This window comes from Neomonachus schauinslandi, chromosome 14 (assembly GCF_002201575.2).
Source record: "Neomonachus schauinslandi chromosome 14, ASM220157v2, whole genome shotgun sequence".
NCBI lineage: Eukaryota > Metazoa > Chordata > Mammalia > Carnivora > Phocidae > Neomonachus > Neomonachus schauinslandi.
This window is the reverse complement of record NC_058416.1, coordinates 90,565,186-90,590,710: the sequence shown is the minus strand read 5'-3', so window position 1 is coordinate 90,590,710 and position 25,525 is coordinate 90,565,186. Positions and strand designations below refer to the sequence as shown.

At 57.3% G+C, this 25,525-nt stretch overlaps 1 protein-coding gene across 7 annotated transcripts in view; it reads left to right on the top strand.

Moving 5' to 3' along the window:
* Positions 1–25,525, top strand: part of RIMBP2 (RIMS binding protein 2) — an 80,726-nt gene that overhangs the window by 12,896 nt on the left and 42,305 nt on the right. For all 7 annotated transcript variants that reach the window (XM_021698623.1, XM_021698621.1, XM_044921052.1 and 4 more), the window contains 6 exons: positions 5,813–6,014; positions 9,801–9,946; positions 10,504–10,580; positions 13,927–14,036; positions 15,825–16,637; positions 25,182–25,333. In XM_021698623.1, the coding sequence (XP_021554298.1) occupies positions 5,813–6,014; positions 9,801–9,946; positions 10,504–10,580; positions 13,927–14,036; positions 15,825–16,637; positions 25,182–25,333 (1,500 nt within the window). The remainder of the gene's footprint in view (positions 1–5,812; positions 6,015–9,800; positions 9,947–10,503; positions 10,581–13,926; positions 14,037–15,824; positions 16,638–25,181; positions 25,334–25,525) is intronic.

Below are 25,525 nucleotides of genomic sequence, written 5' to 3'. Positions count from 1 at the left end.
CGCACATCTGCCCGGAAACAGGGAGACTCCGGCGATCCAGACCCACCAGCTTAGAATTCACTGCCGTTGCAGCTGGAGAATTGGACAAATGTTGAATCACACGAACCAAAGCAAACGTTGAAGACACTTGTGCTGGAGACAGGCATGGCGTAGGATGCTAACCATCAGCCGAAGAGAAGTCCGCACTCACCAGAGGCTCCCCTTGGCGACGGTGTCATTCCATTCAGTCTCAAGACTGTGAAGTCCTGCAAAGATTCTGGAGTTCGGAGCAATCGCTCGGGAAGATCCCGGAACTCAGCCTGTGGAGATGAACGGACGTAGGGTTTCTCATGAGCCATAGGGTTGCCAGCAGGAGCCCGCAGAGATGGGGTATTAAACTGGCAGCAGAAGGCACTCCTGAGTTGGGCATCACTGTGAAAACGACACGGAGTGTCCCTGTTGATGACGAAATGTAGGGAATTCTGGTAGACCTCCACGGGCTCAGATGTGCTCTCACACCTTGCTGAAAATCAACGTCCAGGCAACTGGAGGGGGGGAGGGAGCTCGGGTGTCTGAGTTGCTAGGCTGGCCGCACCCCCCTCCCCGTGGCATCTGCACTGCGGCTTTGCCCCCAGAGCGGTGGAGACTGTCGCTTCTGCTAACGGAGCCCCTCCCACACCCCCCGGGGTCTGACTTTGCAATTCCCCATTGGGTTCTGGAAGACACGCTTCACCACATGTTCTAGGTGGAGACAGGCCCACGGAGGCTGCAGGACGTGCCTCCAGGTCCCCATGAGTTGGGGGGGGACCTGGAATCTAGAGCCAGCTCAGAGCCCGGAGTCGGAGAGGCCTGGGTTTGCCGGCCCCTGCCTGGGTGTGTGACCCCTGGCTTTCGTGCATCTTGGCCTTGTTTGTCTCCCCGTGCCGTGGGCTCATACCAACTGAGCCCGTGGTCTCCCTGGCCATCAGCGAGGCCAACAGCACCTGGCACAGAGCGGGCAGACGGCCCCGGGTAAGCAGCATGGCCATCAGGATGCCACACAGAACCTGACTCCTGCGCACTCCCATGCCGGGGGCCCAGCCTGCCCGGGACGCCCCTGGTTCTCCCTGCTCCTTGGATGATTCACGGCCGCCCCGCACTCTCCACCTGGCCTGGCTGGACACAGGGCCCGGCCCCCCACGCGGCTGTCCTCTACGAAGCCCGGAGTTCTGATGCGGAATGTGGAGGGACAGGGTGCGGATGGCTACAGTCACACTGGGATGTGTTTTCCTTCATCTTTATAAATACCCACGACCACATTTGCAAGTCTCCGTGTTTCTTCCAGGGATAGTTTACTTGCCTGATGTGTGTGCCATCTGTTACCACCATGGTCTGTGCGGCCCCCACCCCCACCGCCTGCAGGTGGCCAGCTCCCCAGGGGGCCACCCGTCCAGGAGGCGACAGGGCTCTGGATCCTGAAATAAATACCGATGTGCGAAGAAGCCAACCGGGCAGGTCGGTGGGGTCGCTGCTGCCTTCCTGCTCCCTGGGAAGCCGTTCCTCCTGCTGGTGACTCAGGGACCGGGGGGGCCCTCAGCCAGGCCAGGACACCCAGCTGCTGGGGGCTCCTGCAGGAAAAACTGCCTCTCTTCCGGAAGGCAGGAAGCCGGATGAGGCTTCCAGAGGGAGCGCCCCCTGTACGACGCATTTTGGGCGTAACGGGTCCCCAGCGCCCATCTCCTCGCTGTCCCGACCCCTGCTCCCCAGACCAGAGATCAGGCACCGGAAGCTCCTGGGCTCCGGCGGCCCCACGGCCATTTTCTCGGGCGCCTGGAAGGGAGGCGAGGCAGGTAGCGGAGGAGAGCTGTGGTTAGGTGTGGCCCGCATGGCTCCGCGCGTCTCTCTGGAAGCAGCCGGAGGAGGTGGGAGAGGCCTGGCCGCCCCCCTGCAACCTTGCTCCAGGTTGTGCTGAAGGCAAGGCTCCCATGCGTACAGACACGGGTCAAGCAAACACTCTGACGAGCAGGCACATCTGTGTGCGTCCACAGCTCCGCGACGTCCTGCCTGCACCCTGGGGACCTCTCGCCGCCAGTGCCCATGGAAGGCGCACTCGAGGGAAGCAGGTCAAGCCGACGGGCCTGGTCCAGGAGGCCTCGGGGAACCAGAAATCCTCCGAATCTGCATCTGGACACAGGACCATTCAGAGCCTTGCGGCTTCTGTTCCAGTCTTGTATCCTGTCCACTTGAGGGCAGGATGACACCACGATGTTTGAGCCAGTTGCTGTATCTGGAATACCTTTAATGTCAGCAACAGATGCCTGTTTCTCCCACTCATCATGCTTAGGGAAAAGCTGATATTTCATCAGGGGTTTTCTCCCCTGATATCGGCCTCACAAATGAGCGTGGCTGGGGCACCGATGGAGACGGGGTGGCCGATGTCTTCAGGGCAGCTGCGTTCCTAACGTGCACACTGCCCGCCCCTGGGATGGGAGTCTCAGGGGCGACAAGGATTGTTCCAGAGTGGAACACCAGCTCCCCGGGACATGTGCTCTTCATCCAGAAGACTGGGCCCCCGGAGCCCCAGACCCTGCGGGGATCCTCCTGTGTGTCCAGGGCTCACGCGGGCACAGTTGGAGGCCATTGCCTGGGCCACGAGGCCATCCAGCCAGCCTGACCGGGTGCCCGCGGGAACGCTTCCCGGGTTTTCACGCCCAGGGTCACCGAGTGGCCGTACCATCTCCAGACCGGCCTCGTCGGCCCAGACTGTGGATGGGCCTCTGCCGACGCTTAAACATTGAGAGATCTTTACATTAAAATAAAGACTCTCTTCTCCTTTTCGAAGACTAGAAGTTTAGCCCCCGTGGGTCTGGACCGATGCGGAGCAGATGCCCCTCCGGACAGAACATGCACGCTCCCATTCACTGTGTTCCCCCAGCATTGTCCGGCTCGCCCGTGCTCCCCCCGGCCCTCCCCGCCAGCCTCCGTGGATGTCTGGGTACACCGACGTGCCCACCCGCTCCTGGGACTGCACGGTCAGCACGTCACCTGCCACTCCTCGGAGCGTCACGTCCGGGCCAGCCACCAGGGAAACGGCACAGCCCAGTCGCCATCGGTAAAGGGGACCCCTGAACAAAGAGACACAACGTGGCAGGAGGGGGGCACCGAGGGCAGTTCCCAGGGAGCTCGGAGGCTACACCTGCTGGCAGTGGGCGCCGAGGACGCCCATGCATGGTGGCCCATGACAGGTGCTGCCATCAGGCGCCTGTAGGCGGCCCCGTCCTGGGGCGTGTCTGCGTCCTGCAGGGTCTGGCCGGGAGCGCACGTCGCCCCCTCCGCCTCGGGGCCCCGCCCTCTCCCAGAGCACCCCGTCACACAGCCCCAGCAGCCGGCTGCCGGTGGCAGGCGCATCTCGGACGCCAGGTTCCAGGGAGGCCCGTGAGGACCTCAGCCACGCTCCATGGGCACCACCGAGACTGACCACCCAGGCCGGGCACCTAGAGCATCATCTCATATTGTTAAATCTGTTCGCATCTGGATTTCTCCTGTTTTTACATTCCTTTAGCGTAGAGTTCTGGGGGCTGGGAGCACACGGAGATTCCCATTGCCACGGTGGGAATGCGGATAGCCGTCACCCCCTCCTCTTACTCCTTGTGCGTCACGCCGTCCTGTGGCCGCAGCCTGGACGACCGCCGATCTGTCCTCCATCACTCTGGCTTTGTCGTTTCTAGGATGGCACGGAAGTGAAGAATCCATGTGCTGTTTTCGTTAGGTGGTACTGAGGATTTGATCTGCCCGCCTTTCTCCTAACACACGTGAGAATGAGTTCACGGCCAAGAAAATAGTGCTCGTGTTCTCCCACCAGCCACCAAACATTCTCACACACCCGGACAATCCCGTGAGCTCAGGGCCCCCTGTGCCCGCTTGCTCTCCCTGTCTGAGGACCCTGTCCATCCGTCAGGGTTCACGGCTCTGCCCTGGAGAGAACGAGTTGGGAGTCAGGGCCCTAGGCCTCGGGGCATCTGACAGGTTACCCTGTTCTGGGGTCGGCCCAGCTGGAGGCAGGTCTGACGTGGTCCCGCGTCCCCGCCCGGGCCCGGAGTGCTGAGCTCACTTCTCTGCCTTGGTGGAGGCAGCAATCGCCGATAAGCTCATTCAGCTTTTTAGAAGAAGAATCCTGCTGATTTTTTTTTTTTTAATGAATCAAAGAAATTAATTATAGGCTTGGGATTTGTTAGGGTTTTTTTTAGAAATCCCTGATCTCAGACATAAATAGCAATTCATTCTATACTAAGGAGCTGGAAAGCTTAATGCCAGAGGAGGGGGGGAGGATGGGCAAAGGGAGAGGAAGGGGGAGGGGAAGGAGGGAACAGGGGGAAGAAGAGGAGGAGGAGGGGCAAGGAAGAGGATGAAGAAGAGGAGGAGGGAGGGGGAGGGGTGAGGAAGAGGAGGACAGAGGAAGAGAAGGGGGAAGAGGGGAGGAGAGTGGGAAGAAGGAGGAGGATGAAGAGGAGGAAGAGGAGGAGGGGGAGAAGCGTGTCTACCGCTGGTCCTCTGCAGGTCGAGGGCTGTTCCTGGCTGGAACATTCCCACACACACACCCATATTAAACCAAAGATCTACTGAATGCTGACTCGGTACCAAGCTCCGTTCCAAGTGCTGAGGACGCATCGGGGAAGCAGCAGACGATCCTGCCCTCGTGGAGCTGACATGTTAGCCAGGGACCAGGCAACACATGGAGTTAATAATGCAGCAGATGGGATTCTCCATTTATCACGGAGTAAGGAGCGGAGACAAGGCAGGACTCCATCCATGTGGACAAAATGAGCCACCGCACCGCAGATCTGCAGTCCCCTCTTTTCACGGATTCGGCAAACACTTACTGAGCACCTACTATGTGCCCGATTCTGTAAAAGCCCTGAGGACGTATTGAGGAGGGAAGCAGAGAGAGCGAAGGCTTGGAGCTTCCCATCCAGTCTGGAGACAGACGAGAAGGAACCAGGGGCTCGCGTACCACGGGGGGCAGTGAGCAGCACGCAGAGAGTTCCTCCGGGGGGAGGGGGCAGAGCCGACCCTCCACGCGTCCGTCCACGGCGTGTGGGCCTACCTATAGACCGTGCAGGCACTCTGGTCGCTGAGACAGAGCCCTGCGTCTGCACCAGGATAGGAAGCATGGTCCGTGAGCGTCCAGGGAAGAGTGTGTGTATCCAGCCAGCCAACCTGAGAGCCCGCGGGGCAGCAACGGGACAGGAGCGGGGTCAGAAGGGAGCTGCCCCGGGCTGCCTCTTCCCTGCCATGTGTCCGAGGGAGCCCACCCCTCTCCCCAGGGCTCCGGAGACATCTCTGCATGTCTGCAAATGTTGCTGTGTTGCTAACCAAATCCAGCAGAAAGAAATCCCCTTTTATTGCTAGAGCAGTGTTCCTTGGGGCTCTGCAATCTAGGGGCGGGTGCCCCCATGAGAAAAATGCATCAGTGGATTGGCACCTGAGCTGCCCCCCAAGTCTGGGCTGTGTCACCGCCTCACACTCCACATTTCAAACAGCTATGGCGAGACGTGCCAACCACAAGGGCCCGAGCTGCACACAGAGCCCAGAACAATCCGCGGTTGGCTGGGATCTGAGTGTTTGTAGGCCTTCGCGGCATGTGTGGTTTCCCACGTCCGGCCTGGGAGGGGACGTGGCCAACCGCCAGGCTGCACGGGACGCCTGGTTTTATCAGACGCCGTTCTCCCACGGAGGTGGGAGGCGGCTCGCCGCCACACACGCGTGTGCATGTGTGTACACGCACACACGTGTGCACACCCATGCACGCATGCCCCCCCACCCCTGACTGCGTGTCCGTGCCTCTGCCGTGCAGAGCAAGGTGCGGGAGCTGGAGGAGAAATGCCGGACGCAGAGTGAGCAGTTCCGCCTGCTGTCGCAGGACCTGGAGAGGCTCCGGGAGCACGCGGGGAAGATCGACCTGCTGGGTGGCGGCGCTGGGGCCTCCTTGGACGTCCCCGCGTCTGGCAAGCCTTTCCTGCAGTTCATGAACGGACTCGCCCCCTCCATCGGCAAAGGTGAGTGCCTGCCCCGCCCCTGCGTCACGTGGCGGAGGGATAGCCAGCGACCCCGCAGCAGGGCGAGCCCAGCGTGTCTGTCTGACCGCCTGCGCCGGGCACCTGGCATCGCGGGGCTCCGGGTGACGGCAGGCCCCCAGCAGCCACTGGGCATGCCCGCGGCACCAGCCGCTGCTCCGAGCACTCGCAGGTGTCAGCCCACATGCTCTTGGCATGGCCGCATGTGGCAGGTGCTGCCCTGGTCCCACTCTGCAGAGATCAAGACCGAGGCCCTCGCGTGGGTCACACAGCTCCTGGCAGTGAGCCGGGCAGCTCCCGCCCGGGGCCGCGAGGCACACCGCTGGGCTGTGACCCTCCTCGCCTTCACGCAGAGCAGCCTCCACATGGGGACGAGTTCCTGCCGCACGAAAGCCGGGAGGGTCACAGCGGTGAGCGCCCACTGGCGCTCAGGAGGCGGGGCGGGGGGCAGCACGGTTTGACGTTGCATGCTGGGGGAGGGATTTTGTCTTTGTATCTGGCTGAAAGACCACCAGGGTCTGCATGATGGCCTCACTGCGGGGCTCCCGCCTAGACGCAGAGAGCTGCCTGGGCCGTCAAGGAGCGCTTTCCTCGCCCAAGGGCAACCCGCACGGGTCACCCTGGTTGCAAGAATGCCCACCTGTTCAAAAGTTGTTGTTTTAATTAAGGGGAGATGAGTGTCAGACTCCCCCTTTGGAACTCCATAGAGGAGAGAATTTCCAGATTCTTTCCCTTACCATCAAAACAGAGGATGAGGTTTCTTCGGTGCTTCATAACATTACAACGACGCGACCATGCCTTGTTTATTTATCGGCCATGTCGATAAATCACCTTCCCTGCGTGGCTCCCGTCGGCGCCATCCTTCCTGTCCCGCTCAGCCATTAGCTGCCATGTCATGTGGCTGTGAACAACAGGGTGGGGGGCGGGAGGTCGGCAAGTCCCTCCACGGCGTCCCGAGTGCACGGCACACCCAGGCCGGGTCTGGGGCCTGTGGCTGTGATGTCGGCCGGCCGGCCAGGCCCCACGCGGAATCTCCTCTCGGTGGATGGAGACAGGCGAGAAGCAAGGGGACAGAGGAATGGCTCGGACGGATGTGTGGGGACAGGGTAACAAGGTAGAAAGTGACCCAGGGCTATGTTAGATCGGGCGGCCTCAGACACCCGCCTCCAGGAAGTGACGTTGGGCCATGTTGCCCGAAGGGTAAGAAGAGGCAGGACGGTTTCAGCTCTTACTCCATGAAACGAACATTCTCGGGGTGGGTGGCCATATAAGTTTGGCCGGTACGCACTTTTCAAGACCCCAACACGTTTGGTGACTCCCAGGACTCAGAGCTATGCTTAGAGCTATGATGGCAACATGGGACGGGGACACGGTCAGACCCTAAGGGCAGAGACAGGATGCCTGCAGGATCCACACAGGCCACGCGGAGCGCCCCGTGCATGCAGAGTTCCTGCCCAGGGAAGCCGCGGGGGATGCGGCGCCCAGGGTGTAAGGGGGGGCTGGTCACGTGGTGCCTCTGCCTGGCGCGCACCTGAGCCCCAGACTGCCGGGGGAGGCAGGTGCTCGGCACAGACCCCATGGGGCCTGGTCACGCTCCCGACCCGTGACACGGCGTTCGGGCCCTTGGCCAAGCTGCACGTGGCAGGGAGGCCCTTCTCCCCACGGCGTCCTGGTCCTGCTGCGTGAGCTCCTCTGTGCAGAGTGTAGATGCGTGAGTGTCCAGAGGGACGGCTCCGGGAAGCACGATACGATTCCCGATGGCGGGAGTGGGCCCTCAGTGAAAGCAAAGCCAGCAGGTGCTCGCGGCACCAAGCCTGTTGCTCAGACCCTGGTGGACCAATAGGTTTGTACCACGGTTTCCGGGCAGCCGTCGGGAAGAGCCGCTGTCCCGATGGACCGAGCTCACGTAACGATGCGCGACCTCACCCCACGAGGGGCCCCCATTGGCAGGGCCCATGCACACTTGGCTTCACCCTCGCTGTGCCGGCATCGCTGACGGATGCGTGGAGGAGAGCCCACAGAGCCCCCCGAGGCCCCGCGATCCTCCCAAGGGCGGTCCTCCCGAGGGCATTCTCCGACGGGTGGGCTCCCCGGGGGCCTTGGCGGCTGGGCCCCGCTCTCTGCCCCCAGGTGTGAGGGGGGCGTGGAAGGGCCAGCACAAGGCAGAGAAGGACTGTGGGCAGATGTGCGGCCCACCTGCTCCGCGTCCTCCTGCCTGAGGCCAGCCTGGCCCGGAGGCTGAGGAGACAGTTGGGGGTTGATCGGGAGCCGCTAAGGGACCGCAGGCTGCGCAGTGGGCCACGTCTGACGTGAGCGCAGGCCCCGCAGTCGAGTCCCGGTCGAATCTCGGGAGAGCAGCGCCCACCGCAGGAGGATTGCCTGGGAGCCAGCGAGGTCGAGGGTGCCGACGGTTCTGACGGTTTTGCCTCCGCCTCACGCCGGCTCCAAGTCGGACCTGGACCTGGACCGAGGACCGGGCCACATCAGCCAAACATGAACACGAGGAGACCCCACTGTGTTCATCTCGCAGGGCCGCGCGTCCACGCTGCTGACCCCGGCGGTCATCGGTCAGGACGGGCCAGGTGCTGCTGTGGTGCACCCCGACCTCAGGGGCCGGATCAGCCCCGCGGCGCTTGGGGGCCGGGCTGCACTGTCCTCACTCGGGAGCGCTGGAAGGCACAGCCTCTCTCTGGAATGTTCCATCGAAGGGGAAAGGAGGCAGTGGATCACACACCTGCTCACCTCCACTCACAGGGCGCTGGCCGGACCGCCATGGGTCAGGGTTCGCACCCCCATGGCCCGGGGCGGGGAGAAGCAGTGATGCTTCGCACCTGCCGCTCTGAGGCTTCTGGGTCGCTTCGCACCTGCTGTACGCCGAGCACCTGCCCGGGGCAGAGGGGACAGATGGCCGCGACCCGCAACGCCCCTGCTCTCCGGGATCTGACCCCCCAGCAGAGTCCCATGTCTGTTGTGGCACTGAGTCCATTTCGGGGGTGCTCTCTCACAGTTCCCTTGATCAGGCTGAGCCACGGGGCCCCCGTGGGTGGGACACTTCCCGCCTTACACCGAATCACGTGGTATTTCCCAGCCGGGACGTAGCAGGTCACGTCTTCAGGGAGGCGATCCCGCGGTGTGACCGCCACAGACAGAGGCTGGACAGGGCGGGGGGAGATCGCGCTCCTGTGTTTCACGTTGGAACCCTAAAAATGCCTGGCCCTTTGGCCACCTTGTGTGTTAGTTAGGACTCTTTCGGTCATAAACGACAGCAAAGCTGACCTAAACTGGTGTGAGCCAGAAGGAACTCACTTGTCGTTAGGATGAGGAGCCAGAAGGTCCAGCTCCAGGCGCAGCTGGACTCGGGGCTCGAACTGTGTCCCCAGGAGGCAGTTCCTCCCCGCCTGGTGGTCCCCTGCTGTGAGCGCTCTGATGGGACCAACTTTCCTCCTGGTGGTAATGTGGCTGCACCGAGCCTCCCAGCCCCCCGCATGGCAGCCAGGGAAGGGAGAGCCTCTCTCTCCACGACTCCCTTTAATTCCCTGTGGCGGGACCTTCCCTCCCCATGCGACACCACCATTGCCCCCAAACCATCCTCACGGCCAGGAGTGGGGTCAGGCTGGCCATGGGGACCCAGGGTGGCAGGGGGGCAGATCCCAACGCGGAGCCCCGAGGCTGAGGCGGTGAGGGGACGGGCACGCTGGGGGGTCGAAGGACCCGTATGTGCTGTTATTTCATCCGTGTCCTTGTTAAACTGTCTCATGTTGTGGTCAGCTCAGGAGAGCGCCATCAGAGGCCGCACCGTGGTCGGGGACTACATCCGGCCCCTCCCGCTCGCTGGTGACAGGCTGGAGCCTCCGTCCGTCAAGCCCGCCTTTCTGTCGAGATCCGCCAGCCCAAGATGCAGATTTGAATCAGACGTGAGTTCTGGCACGCGAGCGGCTGGTGGGAACGCCAAGGTCCTCCCGCCTTTCTCCCTCATCCCTCCTCCTGCTTCTCCCTCCCACAAATTCCCATATCCAGCCTTCATTGACCCTCATGTCGCCGTTTCCACGCAGTCTTCCCGGATGTCTCGGCCTCGGAGCCCCGGGCACTGTCGGACAGGCGAGCGCGGGGAGCGGTGTCCGTGTCCCGGGGCTGAGCCCCTGTGAGCAGAGGACACGGTCACTGTCCATCTCCGTGTCTTCACAGAAGCCCGGCAGGGCCTGGCACACACGCCCGGTCCGCCCAGCGGGTCCCATACCCTGCGTCAGGGAAGACCCCACCTCGGGTCCCCTCCTGGCGTGGGGAGACACGTTCTGTATAAACGTCCTCCCCAGGGACCGGGGGCCCATATGCTGCGGGAGCCACCCCGTCTCGGGGCTGATGTCTCACGGGAGCACCACCATCTGGGGCAGGAAGCTCAGCGGGGCCGGAAGGGTTTCCCGTGTGCTCCCGGCACGAAGCGTAACCCGAACATCCTCTGTGTCTTTAACAGATGGATAATGAACGGAATTCTAATACCTCCAAGCAGAGATACTCGGGGAAGGTCCACTTGTGTGTCGCCCGCTACAGGTAAGCGCGAAGCTCCGCTCTGCCCCCCGGGGCTTGGGGGGCCCCCCGCCCGAGGAGGCCGTGGGTCTGGGAGCACTCCCCCCGGGCCCTGGCCTGCAGGCACCAGCTCCACCAGGCTTGGGTGGGGGGTCTGTGGTGTCCAGGCTCAGTGAGAACACACAGGCCGTGGGCTCCGCACGACTCAGAGGCGAGCGCAGAGCCACTGTGTCCCCCCCAGTTCTCGACCTGCTTCAAAGGAAAGCATCCTGACGCCGGGTCCTGCCGTAGGCACAGACGCCCAGGACTTAGACACAAACAAGCAGACAGGAAACACTTCGTCCCTCCTGTTCTTCACGCTCAACCGTGACCCGGCCTCTCGTCCCCGGCGCCCCAGTCTGTGTGCAGGGTGCGGACACCACCCCCGGCAGAACCGCAAGCTTCAGGCAGGCGGAGCCCCACGAGGTTTAGCCAAGCCCTGTATCTTCCACACCCTTTGTTTTCTCCAAAGGAGCTGCTGGGCCACAGGGCCGGGGCCTGGGGGGAGGGCTGGGCCTGCCCGTGTCAGGAGAAGCTGGGGCGCCGTCTGATGCTGAGCTGCGCTCGAGCTGGCTTCCAGGTTCCCCAACCACATACCCCTGCCTCCCCCGCCCTGTGCCCTGTGCCCTGGGCTCGCCTTCCCTCCACTCCCCGGGACAGGCCAGGGCTCATTCCGGGGACAGGGGCCCCGAGAGCCGGTGCGCCCCGAGGACGCAGTCCATAGCCAGCGTGAAACCAGGCACAGAGGAGGGGGGAGCGCCTGGCTGGTTTCTGTAGGACGTGGCAGCCGCCAGCCGTGGCCAGACTGCACCGCGTTCCCCTCGCCCCGTTCCTCGTCGGCGCTGTTGACGTTTTCCTGCTGATGCTTTCATGCCTGTGTGTTTTAGGCACCCTGCCAGAAAAGCCCAAACCACAGCAAACTGTGAACAGCACAGAAGCCGGGCCCAGAGAGAACGTGGCAGACCCGCATTCTCTAAATGTCCTTAGAGTCCCCGACGGGGCGGTTCTGAAGGAGAGGCAGGGGTTTGGGGGCTTTCCCCGATGCCAAACACCGACATTATTCAACCAGCCGCTGGGAAGAAGTTTCCCCAAGCTTAGAACAGGAAGCCCTGCCCTGGATGTCGCTTCCCGCGGCGGCTGGTACACTCACCTCCCGCCGATGGCCGCCCACTCGTCCCCACATCTGCCCGCTCCCCAGCCGCTGGCCCAGAACCCCCATCCCTCTGTTCAAACAGCTTTGCGGAGACGTCACTCGCTCACGTGGGACACAAATCACGGGGGAAAGTGTGCCGCCGTGTCCAGATGCCCGCCACCCTCCCCCACGCCTCGCCCTGCGGCTCTGCCTGCCCCCCCACCCCGCCCCAGCCCTGCCCTGAAAGCCACCACGCTCTCTGTGTTTACAGGTTTCCTGTTGCAGGCATTGTCCACCCCCACCCGGCCCCCGCATGTGGGCGCCGTGGCACCATTGGGGCCTTCCCTCCTTTCTGTCTGCAGATCAGGGCGCACGGGGTGCTTTATCCGTCCAGCCCCCGTGCACTCCCTCTGCGTCCAGGGTCCTGCCTGGGGTGGGCTCTCCATCTGCACACGACGGCTGCCCCCCTCGCCCCCCCCGAGCTTGCGAATTCAGTGAGACACCCCGAACTGACCCTTGCCCTCCCTTCTCCCAGCGTCAGCCCCCGCCCGCGGACCCGACTCGGTGCGCGTGTCCCCCTCTGCTCGTCCTGACCCACGAAGCCTTCAGCCCCATGGCCCCTCACTCTTTGTGTCCAGGCAAAGCCCAGTTTCGTCACCTCCTGAGCCGCTCCCTGATCCAGCGTCCTCACCCCATCTCCTCTGCCAGCCGCATGCACAGGGTGCCCCGAGGGTCTCCATAAAATGCAGACGTGCTCAAGTCACACCCCACCTTAAAACTCCTGATACCTCCCAGCTCCGGAGATCAAATCCACATCGACGGGGACCCTGACAGTTGTCATCCCTCAATGCTCCTGCATTCACCTCCAGCCAGGTTGGCTCTCAGCTCCCGGGAGGGACCCTGCTCCCTGCCCCAGGGCCTTTGCACATGCCACTCCCTTGCCAGACTGTTTCCCCACTCCCTCCACCCCCCGGGCTTTCACAGTAAACATGCATCTGTCTGCTCCTGGTGCAGGTGGCCCCTGGCCATTACTGACTTCTGAAAACCATCAGCCCATTGCACAGCATTCCTGGACCCCGGGACCTGGACAGGGAGTGGCAGAGCGACTCAGTGCCATGAAATCTGCGCAGGACGGGGATCAGGGGGCCCTTACTCTGGTCCCACCCCCGCCACTTAGGGAACTGGTGACTTTGGGCCGGCGCCTCGTACCTCACCCTGTGCTTAAAATTGGGAGAAGTAATACCTTCTTTGCTTTCCTCGCTGAGCACATAAAACCTGTCCCTGACGTGTTGCCCAGCCTCCAGTGCTGTTGGCGTGTGCCCATCACAGCGTCTCTACTACACGTTTTCAGGACGTGGCTGTCACCTTTGACTACCAGGAATGCCGTTTTACTTAGTGGAGCCTTTCCTGTTATTTAAAATTAATTTAATAATCCAAAATTCACCTACCATATGTTTTCTTTGCAAATTGGGCACGACTGTAAAAAAAAATATTCATTCCAATATTTTGAGGACTTGAGAGTGTGGGCACGCTCATACCCTGAGGGGGAGGGGAGCGCAAAACGGTGCCTCCGTGTTCTTGCAGGACATTTTGGCAGTAGGCACCCTGGACGTTAAAAATATCCATGCCTTTGAGCAAACAAATCCGCTTCCTAGAGATTTACCTTTAGGAAGAAAGTGTGGAAGTGTGCAAAGATATGTTTAGAAGGATATTTAATGCAACGCTGATCAGATTAACCAAAGGTTAGAAGCAACATCAATGCCCAGTGTTGGGACATTGGTTAAGCGGAGTGAGTCTGTTCAGTGAAATACTCCACATCCATTAACAAGGACGCGATAAAATATTTTATGAGGCGGAGAGAGGGTCCTGCTCTATGGGAAAATGTGAAAAATAAGCAGATTACTAAAAAGCCTATGTAATGCGATTCTACCTCTGCTAAATAATATATACGGGAAGATTATAGGGTGCACGATCTTTTTTGCTTCCTAACCTGAGCACGTGTTGTTGTGGTAGATGTGACAGGTAGGAGCGGAAAGACCAGAACCGTCAATGTGTCATCCGGCACACAGACCCACACGTACACCGTCTTGGTCTGGACCCGTGTGGGTGAGCGGGCCTGCAGGTGCAGGGGGGAGGGGGCAGGTGCTGCACTTGCCTCCACGCGGAGCATCTACTCAAAAGTGTCCTTCCTTCCTCCAGCTACAACCCCTTCGATGGGCCCAATGAGAACCCCGAGGCCGAGCTGCCCCTCACGGCGGGGAAGTACCTCTACATCTATGGGGACATGGACGAGGATGGCTTCTACGAAGGTCGGTCGGGGGGTGCAGGGCGGTGGGCGCGCTGGGGCGGGCCACCTGCCTGACCTGTTTGCCCGGGGCCCTGACAGACGGGCCAGGCTCCCGGTTACTCCTGACCCTCCGCCCTTCTGACGACGGAGGGGCGTCCTAGCCCCAGCAGACCTCAGACGTCCCTGCAGAGCTCCCTGGGCAGCTGAAGCACACACCCCAGGCTGAGGACCCTCCTGTCCCAAAGGGGGCATCATGCTTCTCCCACCTCACTGTACAGCACCCCGGGCTCCCCCAGCTGACCTCCTCCCAGCAGGACGGGTGGTGGCCTCTCCTGGCTCAGGGCGACCCCACTGACCTCTGGCTTCTGCTGTTGTCTGGCCCATGTCCTGCCGGATCCCTCCCCCAGCTTGAAATCGGGAAATGTGATCGCCCCCGTCCGGGACGCCTCACCTCCGTCCCCTCGTTAGCCTGAGGACGAGCTTGGGGACAGCACCCGCAGTGTCACGAGCTGAGTTGCTCTGGACGGAAGGGTCTTGGTCTCTGCCCGTGATTGCCCTTGAGCAGAAGGACTGGTTCTTGCGAAGCCAGCAGGGTTCTCTGTCATGGCCCTGCGGAGCCTGATTCCCAGTGGGCTGCAAAGCTCAGGGGTCCGTTGTCCATGCGGCAGGGGGAAGCTTCCCTCTGGGTAGAATGGAGAGGGCCAACCTAGGGGACACGCGGTGCGGGGTGGTTGCGCGGTGGGCCTTGCTTATCCCCGTCAGCGTCATCCCCATCACCTCCCCTTGTGGGAGCGCCCTGGAGGCGAGCGAGGGTGGACCACCTCGAGACCCACACCCTCCAGAGGACCAGGAGCAGAGTCAGGGTCCCCATTTATTCTGGGAGAATCCAGGGCTAATGGTCTCATGCCCTCCTTGGGTCCATCACACGTCCCCTGAGGTGGGGGCCCCCAGTGTTGGCACCCCCAGCCTCCCCCAGCCTCCTGCCAGGTACTGGGGGGGGTCCCTGTCCCACTGGTGCTGGAAGATTGTCCGGACCATGTCATCTTGGAGGCTCCTCAGAGCACTTCTCGGGTTTTCAGGCCCCTGCGGCTAATAGGCTTTGAGCCCAGCTAAAAAGAGAACATTTCACACAACAGGAAGGGGCTCTCCCCGCGGCCGCCAGTCGCTGCGAGAGCTAGCTTGATGACATTCTCTGACACTCGATAGTGTGGTCTGGCACCATGTGGATATTCTTTGCGTCACACTAGATGGCACGCTGGGGACCTCGTTAGGATGTACACAGTGCCTTGCAAGGGGGCGGGTCGCCTTTTAGTTGGGATGCATATGCTCGCCCCGGCAAAGATGATAGGAAGACGGTTATTTTTTTTTTTTTTTTTTTACCTCCAGACCCCTCATGTCACACATGTTTGTTGGTCTAAGACATTTACTGGGCACCTACTGTGTGCCGGGTGTCCCAGGACGGTTCATGTGATGAACAGAAAGGGGTCCCTGCTCTCATGGGGCATTAGCCCCGTTGGGAGGTTCGTCAATGTCCGTATGCAGGTAACTGAACGCGTGGTGTCGGCTCACGATAAGCATTAAGGAGCAGGCCACCCTGCCTGACGGATTCGGGGGTGGCAGGTGGCAAATCGTGAGAGCGGGGTCCTGAGGAAGGGACATTTGGGCAGGCTCCCGCGAAGACCTGTGGAATCCTCTGTGGTCCCATTGCTCTATTGGATGGCCCCACTGGGGAGCCGCACAGACGATGGGGTGGGAGCTCGGGCGCTCCTGACGCGATGGTTGGGTAATCTCACTGTCTTTGTGCCAACAGGTGAGCTCCTGGACGGGCAGAGGGGTCTGGTCCCCTCCAACTTTGTGGATTTTGTCCAGGACAGCGAGTCACGACTAGCAAGTACGCTGGGGAACGAACAGGACCAGAATCTCATCAACCATGCCGGCATCGGCTTGGAGGGGGAGAACATTCTGGACCTCCATGCCCCCACTCACATAGACGCTGGCATCACGGACAATGGTGAGGGGACATTGGGCGTGAACATTGACGAGATCGGAGAAGACATCGTGCCTTACCCTAGAAAAATCACCCTCATCAAGCAACTCGCCCGAAGTGTCATTGTGGCCTGGGAGCCCCCGGCTGTACCGCCGGGCTGGGGGACCGTGAGCAGCTACAACGTGCTGGTGGACCAGGAGACGCGCCTGAGCCTCATGCTGGGGAGCAGAACCAAGGCCCTCATCGAGAAGCTCAACACGGCGGCCTGCACCTACCGGATCTCCGTGCAGTGCATCACCAGCCGGGGCAGCTCGGACGAGCTGCAGTGCACACTGCTGGTGGGCAAGGACGTGGTGGTGGCCCCCTCCCACCTGAGGGTGGACAACATCACCCAGATCTCCGCCCAGCTCTCCTGGCTGCCCACCAACAGCAACTATAGCCACGTCATCTTCCTCAACGAGGAGGAGCTGGACGTCGTCAGGGCCGCCAGGTACAAGTACCAGTTCTTCAACCTCAGGCCCAACATGGCCTACAAGGTGAAGGTCCTGGCCAAGCCTCACCAGATGCCGTGGCAGCTGCCCCTGGAGCAACGGGAGAAGAAAGAGGCCTTCGTGGAATTCTCCACGTTGCCCGCAGGTGAGCCCCGTCCTCCCGTGGGGCCCCGAGGGGCCGGGCTGGGGCGAGAGGGCTCAGGCAGGGAAGACAGTACCCAGATGGCACTGTTGAAAGCCCCGCGAGGGGGAGGGAGGGAGAGGGGGAGGGAGGATACGCGGATTTTGTGTAGGGACTGTGTTTTTGAAGATACTTCTTCTCACACTGGCGTCTGCAAGAGGCCCGCCCTGGAAAAGACAGGACACAGTGAGGCCACCCTCGGGGGCGTGAGGGGACATCTCCCCCACGGCGTCCCTCCCGCGAGCGTGCGCTCGTTGAGTGGAACAGCAAACCAAGTGTCTGCACACCTTCAAAACCGTTCTTTCTCTCTCATTGTAAATCACACACGCGGGTGAATTTGTGTAGAGGGTGTGAAATTCTGTTGTAGACGCTTTTCTGGGTTCTGGGTGCATCTGCTACGTAAAATTGTAGGAAATCATAGCCTGCCAGGTCTGCTCATCTCCTAATGACCAGAGGCCCGGTGCTGCCATGGGGCAACTCCCCCCACCTCCAGAAACTTCCGTGGTGCTGGTCTTGGCTGTGGTGCACCTTCCAAGCAGGCCAGCTGTGCCCAGGTGGGAGCCCGGACACCTGGGGGAAGAGTAGCCTTCTTGGAGCAAAGAAGGTCATTTTTGCAAGAATATTGAGGGCATAATTTGTTTCCTCTAGAGCCTCTCTTTGTCCTGTGTTACTCACGAGATCCCCTGAAATACCCGTCTTTGCAGCCTCTTTGTTGGACTTCTCTCTGTGCTTAATTCATCCAGCCCCGCCCTGCCTCATTTGTCGGTAGTTTTTACAAGCAATTTGTTTCTTCTCTAGGAGCACTCTTACCAGCTGCCTGAAGTCTTCCATCTAACACAAGATGGGCCTCTCAATTCGTGATGGATTCACTTCTGTTTCATTGTGTTCTCCAGCATTTGCCAAACCTATAATCAACTAACGTCTGACCTACAAAGCGGCAATGTCACGGGCAGGTGGGGCAGATGCTACCTTAAGGAGGGAGGGATGTCTGAGGAGCAACGGACTTGTAAAGGGTCAGTGCACTTGTCTTCCGTGATGACTTGATTTCCAACCGTGAATACCGGGACAATGAAGACCCTTTGCCCTGAGGCCTACTACACAGTCATGTGGTCAGTGCTGGGGGGTCAAGAAACAAGAAACACCAGGCACCGGGCTGGGGGCGGGGCTCGGGAGGGTTGAGGAACACACGCATTGGGACCACCAGGACGGGCTTCTGGAGAAGCTCACAGTGAGATGGACAGGTGGGGGGTCCAGGTATGAGCCCAGGGCACGTCCCACAAGGTATCTCCCCATCCCCGGCGTCCCGGTCCATGCGCGCCGCCAGAACACAGTGCAGTTGCTCCTCACGGCTCTGGGGGCTGGAAGTCTGAGGCCGAGGCGCCACAGGGTCGGGGTCTGGGGAGGACCTGCATCCTGGTCCACAGGCGGGTCTTCTCTCATGTCCTCGTGGGGTAGAGGAGGCGAGGGACGCCCGTGGGGCCTCCTGGATGAGGATACTGACGCCCCTCTGAGAGTTCTGCAGTCATGACGTCAGCCCCTCCCAGAGGCTTCGCTTCCTGACCCCAGCACCGTGGGGGTGAGGATTTCAGCATGAATTCTGGGGTGGGGGATGCAGGCTATGTTCTGATTGTGAGTGCAGTGAGGGGAAGGTCTGGGAGATCCTGCCCTGCGTGGGAGGAAAGGGGTGCTCCCAGACCAGCGCGTTCTGAACTCATCTCAGGTATGACTTGTACTGAGCATGCCCACACGGCGGACATAAGAGCCACCCCCCCGTGGTCAGCATCTCTGGGCCCACGTGGGGAGCTGGGCTGGAGCTCACAGAAGAGCAGTTCCAAGTCTTCCTTCACCCACAAACCCCCGTCTCTCAACTGTGATTTCACTTTATGTAGAAGCGAGTACTGAGGAAGATCCCAGACTGGTTTCAGCTCTGGACCATTGCTCTTAAGAACAATGAGGCCTGATAGCTTAATCAGCGTTCCTTGTTGAGACTGATCGAAGTGCCAGAGCCAGGTGATCAAGGAAACACTAGTGACCCTGAAAGACTTAATGGGGTTTCTGAACACTTACATTAGCTCAGGATGCAACGCTAGCCCTCAGAAAACTCTGGATAGAGTGATGCACTCAACAGAAAGGCCAAAATCATGAATTCCAGAGTCCCCCGCCTTTATGAGAAGCCACTCACCCCAAGGAGAAGGATCAGGTGGGTCCTCAGCAAGCCGATACTAGAAACAGGACATCACAGGTGGGATCACAAGGTCACAGAGCTGCACGTCCCAGGGACAGCTATCAGCAGAGGGATGGGCAATATGTGTGCTTTAGGGTGACACCACCCATGTGAATAATTGGGGGCAGGAAACATGGTGTTTTCAATGGTAGCCATTGTGGTACCTAAAATCTAGGTGTGGAATTTAAAGCTGGCATTCAGAGGTAGATTTCAGATCAGAATTTAAGATGATCTTTAGGGTTTGCAACACTGCATACAGCATCTTCTGAAAAGGACTTCTCCAAAGGGCCTGGACAAACAAGGCACATCATTCCCAGCTGGCAGCCCCAGGATCCTGTGGTCCCTGCAGAGGCCAGGCCTGCCCACTGGAGGTGGCCAGACTTCCTTCCTCCAGCCTGGGTTAAGCATTGCCCTGTGCATCCCCCACCCTCCCAGTGCCAGGTGAACCGAATACTTGAATGAAGAGAGAGAAGCTGGAATTTCTCCTGAGCTCTACTGTCCCCCTGCCTGCCAGGCTGGCTTGGCATTTGCAGCCCCTGAGATTTAAGGCAGATCACGACCAGAAGCCTGTATGCAGAGTTCCCGGTGGCTGCAGGAAGGGCAAGCCACTTCCCAGATGGGACACGAGAGACCTATTAAATGTAGAATTCTTCAAATCTTCATACCCTTACCAGGTTTTGTCTGCTCAGTCTCTCCAGTTATTGAGAATTATTGTCTCTATGTCTATTTTCCTCTTCAGTTTTCTTTTTGCTTTATATATTGTGAAGCTCCATTATTAGGCACATACACATTTATTTATTTTTTTAAAAGATTTTATTTATTTATTTGACAGAGACTGAGACAGCAAGAGAGGGAACACAAGCAGGGGGAGTGGGAGAGGGAGAAGCAGGCTTCCCGCTGAGCAGGGAGCCTGATGCAGGGATGGATCCCAGGACTCTGGGATCATGACCTGAGCCGAAGGCAGACGCTTAAGCTTAACTACGGAGCCACCCAGGCGCCCTAGGTGCATACACATTTAAATGGTTAGTTCTTGATGAATTGACCCCTTTCTCATAATGAAATGCCCCTCTTGATCTCTGGTATTCTTGTCTTGAAGTCTGTATTGTCTGACATTCACATGATCACCAGCTTTTTCATGCTGAGTGTTTACATGTTATATCTTTTTCTAACCTTTCAAATTCTTTGTACCTTTATTTTCAGGATGTTTCTTGTGAATAGTCGATAGTCGGATCTTGGTGTTATAGAAATCTGACAATTTCTGCCTTTTAATTGGAATCTTTAGTTCCTTTTCTTTTAGTAAAATTACTGACATGACTTAGTTTAAGTCTGCCATATGCTCTTTGTTTTTCATTTATCCTGTTTTTTTCTTTGTTGATCTTTCCCTGCCTTTTTGGGGAGAAAGGGAAGGAAGGAATCAACTAAATATATTTTTCTATTCCATTTCCTCCTCTATTGACTTTTTTTGGCTATAACTCTTTGTATCCTTGCTCTAGAGATTGCCTCAGGGAGTAACACATGCATATTTAACTTATTAAAACTGAGCTTACAGGGGTGCCTGGGTGGCTCAGTGGGTTAAGTGTCTGCCCTTGGCTCAGATCATGATCCCAGAGTCCTGGGATCAAGCCCCATGTAGGGCCCCCTGCTCAGCAGGGGGATTGCTTCTCTCTCCTCCCCACTCATGGTCACTCTCCCTATCTCTGTCACTATCTCTGTCTCTTTCTCAAATAAATAAAGGTTTAAAAAATTAGCTTACATTAGTAAGATAATGTATTTACAAGGGAAGAATAGTACCAAGGTATAATTCCATTTATGCTCCTTCATTTTTACTATTGTTTTTATATATTTTACTTCTACATAAGTTGCAAACCCCTCGCTACATTGTTATTATCTTGCTTTAATTAATTGCTTTTGAAGAATTTGACAAAAATAGTCTTTTATATTTCCCAGTATATCTACAATTTCCATCAGTTTTTATCCCTTTTTGTAGGTTCGTATTTCCACCTGGTATGATTTCCTTTTAGCTCTGAAGAATTTCCTTTAGCATCTCTTTCAGTATTCTTTTGGTTATCTTTAAAAAATTCATTATTTCACCTTTATTTAAAAATATTTTTTCTCTGGGGGCACCCAGCTGGCTCAGTGGAAGGAGTGTGCAACTCTTGATCTTGGGGTCATGAGTTTGAGCCCCATGTTGGGTGCAGAGATTACATAAATAAATAAAACTTGAAAAAATATTTTTTTCTCTGGATATAGAATTCTAGATTTTTTTTTTTATTGCAGTACTGTGCAAATGTCATTCCCTTTCTCTTGACCTTCCCTATTTGTATAAGGAGTCAGCTCTCTTTCCTGTTGTCCCCTTCATTCTCTGACTCCTTTCAAGATTTATCTCTTTGACTTTGATGGTCAGTAATTTGACTGTAATGTGCCTAGGCTTACTTTTACTTCTACTTATCTTTTTTGAAATTTACTGATATTCCTGGATCTAAGGGTAGTAGTGGTAGTGGTTTTTCTTTAAATTTCAAACTTTGTATCTCCACAGACCTTTTCTACTTTATCTTTCACTTCAGAGAATCTAATTAAACATAAGTCAGATTGCTTGCTGTTGTCGTACAGATTTATGAACTCCTGTTTATTTTTTTAGATCATTTTCCTCATTGTGTTTCAGTTGGGATAATTTCTATTACTCTGTCTTCAAGTGTATTCATTATTTCTTTTGCAGTGTCCAATCTGCTGTGAAGACCATTAAATGAAATTTTTATTTTGGCCATTGCAGTTTTCAATTCTAGGATTTTCATTTGGTCCTTTTTAAAATTTTCTTATCACTCTTGGAATTCCCATCTCTTCACCTCCCACATTTATCTTTACCTATACATTCTTTAACCTACTTGTAATAATTATTTTAAAGTCTTTTCTACTTCCAATGTCTGGGTCATCTGTGGGCCTACTTCTACTATTTTTCCTCTTGATTATGAATCATATTTTCTCATTTCTTTCCAAATCTGGTGACTTTCTTTATGTATTGGACATTGTAGATTATGCCCTAGAGAGACTCTGGATTCTGTTATCTTCATCAGTAACAGCTGTAACAACACCTCTGCAGAGTATTGAGGTTTATTCTAGCAGTTATATTTGTGACATATCTAGATCCTGTAGATGCTTGTTTTAGCTTTATTTGAGTAAATATATTTCATTTTTGCCTTTAGAATGTGGCCCTTAGTCCTGATGTATGATCCCAACTTCTATGAGATGGACCTTCTGTGTCTCCAATGGAAAACTCAAGCTCCTCTAACTTAAAAGGATTTGAACTCCAAATTCTTCCTCTTAGCACTAGGCAGCTACCAGAATCAATGCTGAACTCTCTAGCTGTCTAGCTGTTTACTTTCCTTTATGTTGTTTGCATTCCTGCTTGCCCTGCACAGGCACAATTTAGGGGTCACCGAAAGTTTGAGGGGAATGGGCACACAGAGGTTAGGAATCCTCTTGTACTGGGTCTTCACTCTCTGGGACCTCTCTCAATTTCTGCCGTCATTGAACGCCGACTTCTAATTCCACAATCCAGCAAGACCACCACTTCCTGCTTGGACTCTATCTCTTGTACAAGTGAGCTGGGCAGTGTCCTAAGGGAGAATAAAAAGGAATTTGGTTAAGTGTCAGATTTGCTATTGTGTTTCCCTCCTTTCAAGGCACAGATCGCAGGCTGTCCACTTTCCCTCTACCCCATAGTGTGGGATGAATCACACGGGGTATGTTCACAGGAGGCTTTTGGAAATGGCTCAAGGTGCTTCTTTCCACCACGAGGCATGGCTGCTTTTCTCATTGCTGGGTGTTCTTCATCAGCAAAGGAGAGCGACCTGGCTCTGACAAGAACCACTGATTGCTTTCATCTTATGAATGCTACCAGGCCATGAGGACAGTGTTGAGGAGATAGGGGGAAGTGGTACCCCACAGGTCTCCAAGAGCCCTGGCAACAATTTAGCTCTGAGTGGATGAGGGCCTCTATGATCTGTCCCATACTCTGTGGGGCGAGTCTGCCATGGTGACCAATCACAGGGAAGGGAGGCAGACGGCACTCAAGGTTGATGCAGTTAGCAGTGCTTAGGAAGGAACAGTCCTACTCAGAGACAGAAAACAGACTCATCATCACTAAATCCCCAGAGTCTGGTCAAACACAACAGCCACCAAAACAAGTGGTCCCCACCAAAAGGATTGTGCTCTCCAGAAAGGTCTTCCACTTCTGATATAGAGGGTGGGGATTTCAGGATCTTTTATGGGAGGGTGAGGAGTCCAGTGCCTTTGGAGTCAAGTTGAAACAAATAATAACAATAATGAGCATATAAATGGCACTTACTCTGAGCCCATGTACTGTTATAAGCACTTTATCTACATATTAGTTCATTTAATCTCATGCTTGATGAAGTTGGCTGTATTGATGATTTATTGTATGTTAGAAGCCATGATTTCTCAGAAGCTTGCTCATGATTGGATCTGATGCAGATATTCCTGATGGGCATCTCTCTTCCAGTGGTGATTTGGGGACCCAGGCATGTCCATCTCGTGGTTTCGCCATTTCTTCTCTGTGGCTTCTGAGGTTGCCTCCAGGGGTCATCTCCTTCCCAACCAGAGGGGGAAAGACCTTATAGGTTCACCTACGGAGCTTTTGGTGGGCTGGCCTGGACATGGCACCCATCGCTTCTGCCCTGTTCATCAGGAGTCAGCCACTGGGCCACGTCTTATTGAGAGGGAAGTTTAGAAACTGAGCACGGCTGTCTGAGCAGGAGTATAATAATACAATGATGATGTTTCAGTGAGTACATAGCTGTTGTTGCCAACAGGCTCTGTATCATGTCTATTTTATAGATAAGGTAACTAAATAAAAGACAGTTGTCCAAGGTCCCACGTCAGTAACTGGTAGATCTGGGACTTGAACCTGGGCAGGCAGGCTCCAGTGTCCACTTTCTCACCACGTCCTATCCTGCCTCTGGTTTGTTTGCGTTTCTAGGATGATAGAACTGGCCATCTTGGTTATAAGGCAAAGGCCTGGTATCCAGCAGTAGCCAAGTCAGTGCTGAGCAGGTGAGTGGATGGGGGAATCATGAAGGAAAGGACATCTCTTTGAGTCAGACTCTAAACACACCTTTCTTTGGCAATATGTCACCTTTAAATTAACTATCCAGGTAGAATTTCACTTCTGAGCCAGGTTGTGAAGACGTTTTGAAGACCTTTATCACGGAGTGTTATTAAGAGTGGAGTCGTTACGTGCCTTTGCAAATGGGCTACAGGGAAGTGTGGGTGTGAATCCTGCTTCCGGCACTGAACAGCTGAGTGACTTCCCTTGAACCTTAATCTCCTCACGTGCAAAGTGGGAGTGTGCTGGGATCACAGGCCTGTGTGAGGATCCCGTGGTGGAAAGTACACAGCGAGGAGAAGCATGTGGCCCACAGAGAATCCTCCGTAGACAGCTGCCCGCCCCCAGAAATGCATACCTTGGGGGAGCTGTAGCAAGGTCATGCCAAATGTGGGGCTCCGAGCCTTCCTCCTGGAAGTTACAAATACATTCTTTTCCAAATGAAATGCCACGTTCAAACAGGATGTGGAAGTGTGCACAGACCTCGAGGAAAGGGTGGTGGGCAGCACGGGCCATCCTGCTGTCCCTGGGAGCCTCCAGATGACCAGGGCCACCGCCACGGCCACGGCCACGGCCTCCGTGCTGCTCGAACTGGCTGCTCACAACGCACGGCACATGCAGACTGGCCACGGCACAACAGAAGTGTTCGCTGGTGCAGCTGGGAAGCCTGTGTGCGGAGCTGGATTCTCAGGGTCAGATGCTGTCCTCAGACCCGTCTCTCTCGGCGCTCAGCTCTGTCCCCTCGCACATGCGGTCCACGCCTACCTTCTCTCAAGTCCATGAACAGACGGAGGGAGGAAAGGGGGCAGCAGCAAGGAGGGGAGAAGGGAGGGAGGAATCTCTCTCTGCCAGTCGCGGGGCTCTCCTGCGTGCGTCCTGAGCCAATCCCACCGCGCAGTAACTACGTCCGCGCTCGCGCTCTGGGAACAGGGCGCAGGTGGTCGCAGGGGCCGAAGGACGCCCAGGTGAGCCGCGGGCCGCGGTGCACGCCGGGAGCTGCCGCCCTCCCGCTGCCCTGCCTTCCCGTGTGGTGCGCGTTCTCGCCCGCTGCCCTGGCCACCTGACCCAGAGCGCGCCTTCCAGGTGAGAGCACTGAGCTTCGCCGCCGCCGCTCACCTGCCAGAGGGCCGTGCCCTGAAAGCGCTGCTTTCTGTGCCCCCAGGCCCTCCGGCGCCCCCCCAAGATGTCACCGTCCACGCCGGGGCCACCCCAGCCACCGTCCAGGTCTCCTGGAAGCCGCCCGCCCTGACGACCGCCGGGCTGTCCAACGGGGCCAACGTGTCTGGCTACGGCGTGTATGCAAAAGGGCAGAGGGTGAGTTCTGGTTGGGGGATCGCACGGGGCTGGCCAGGGACTGGCCCGCACCTGCTCCTGGAGGGGTGAGGCGGGGGGGGGGGGGGGGGGGGGGGCCCCCCCCCCTCCCCCCTCTTTCCCTCTCCCCCCCCCCCCCCCCTTCTCCCTCTCCCCCTCCCCCCTTTTTCTCCCCCCCCCCCTCCCCCCCCCCTT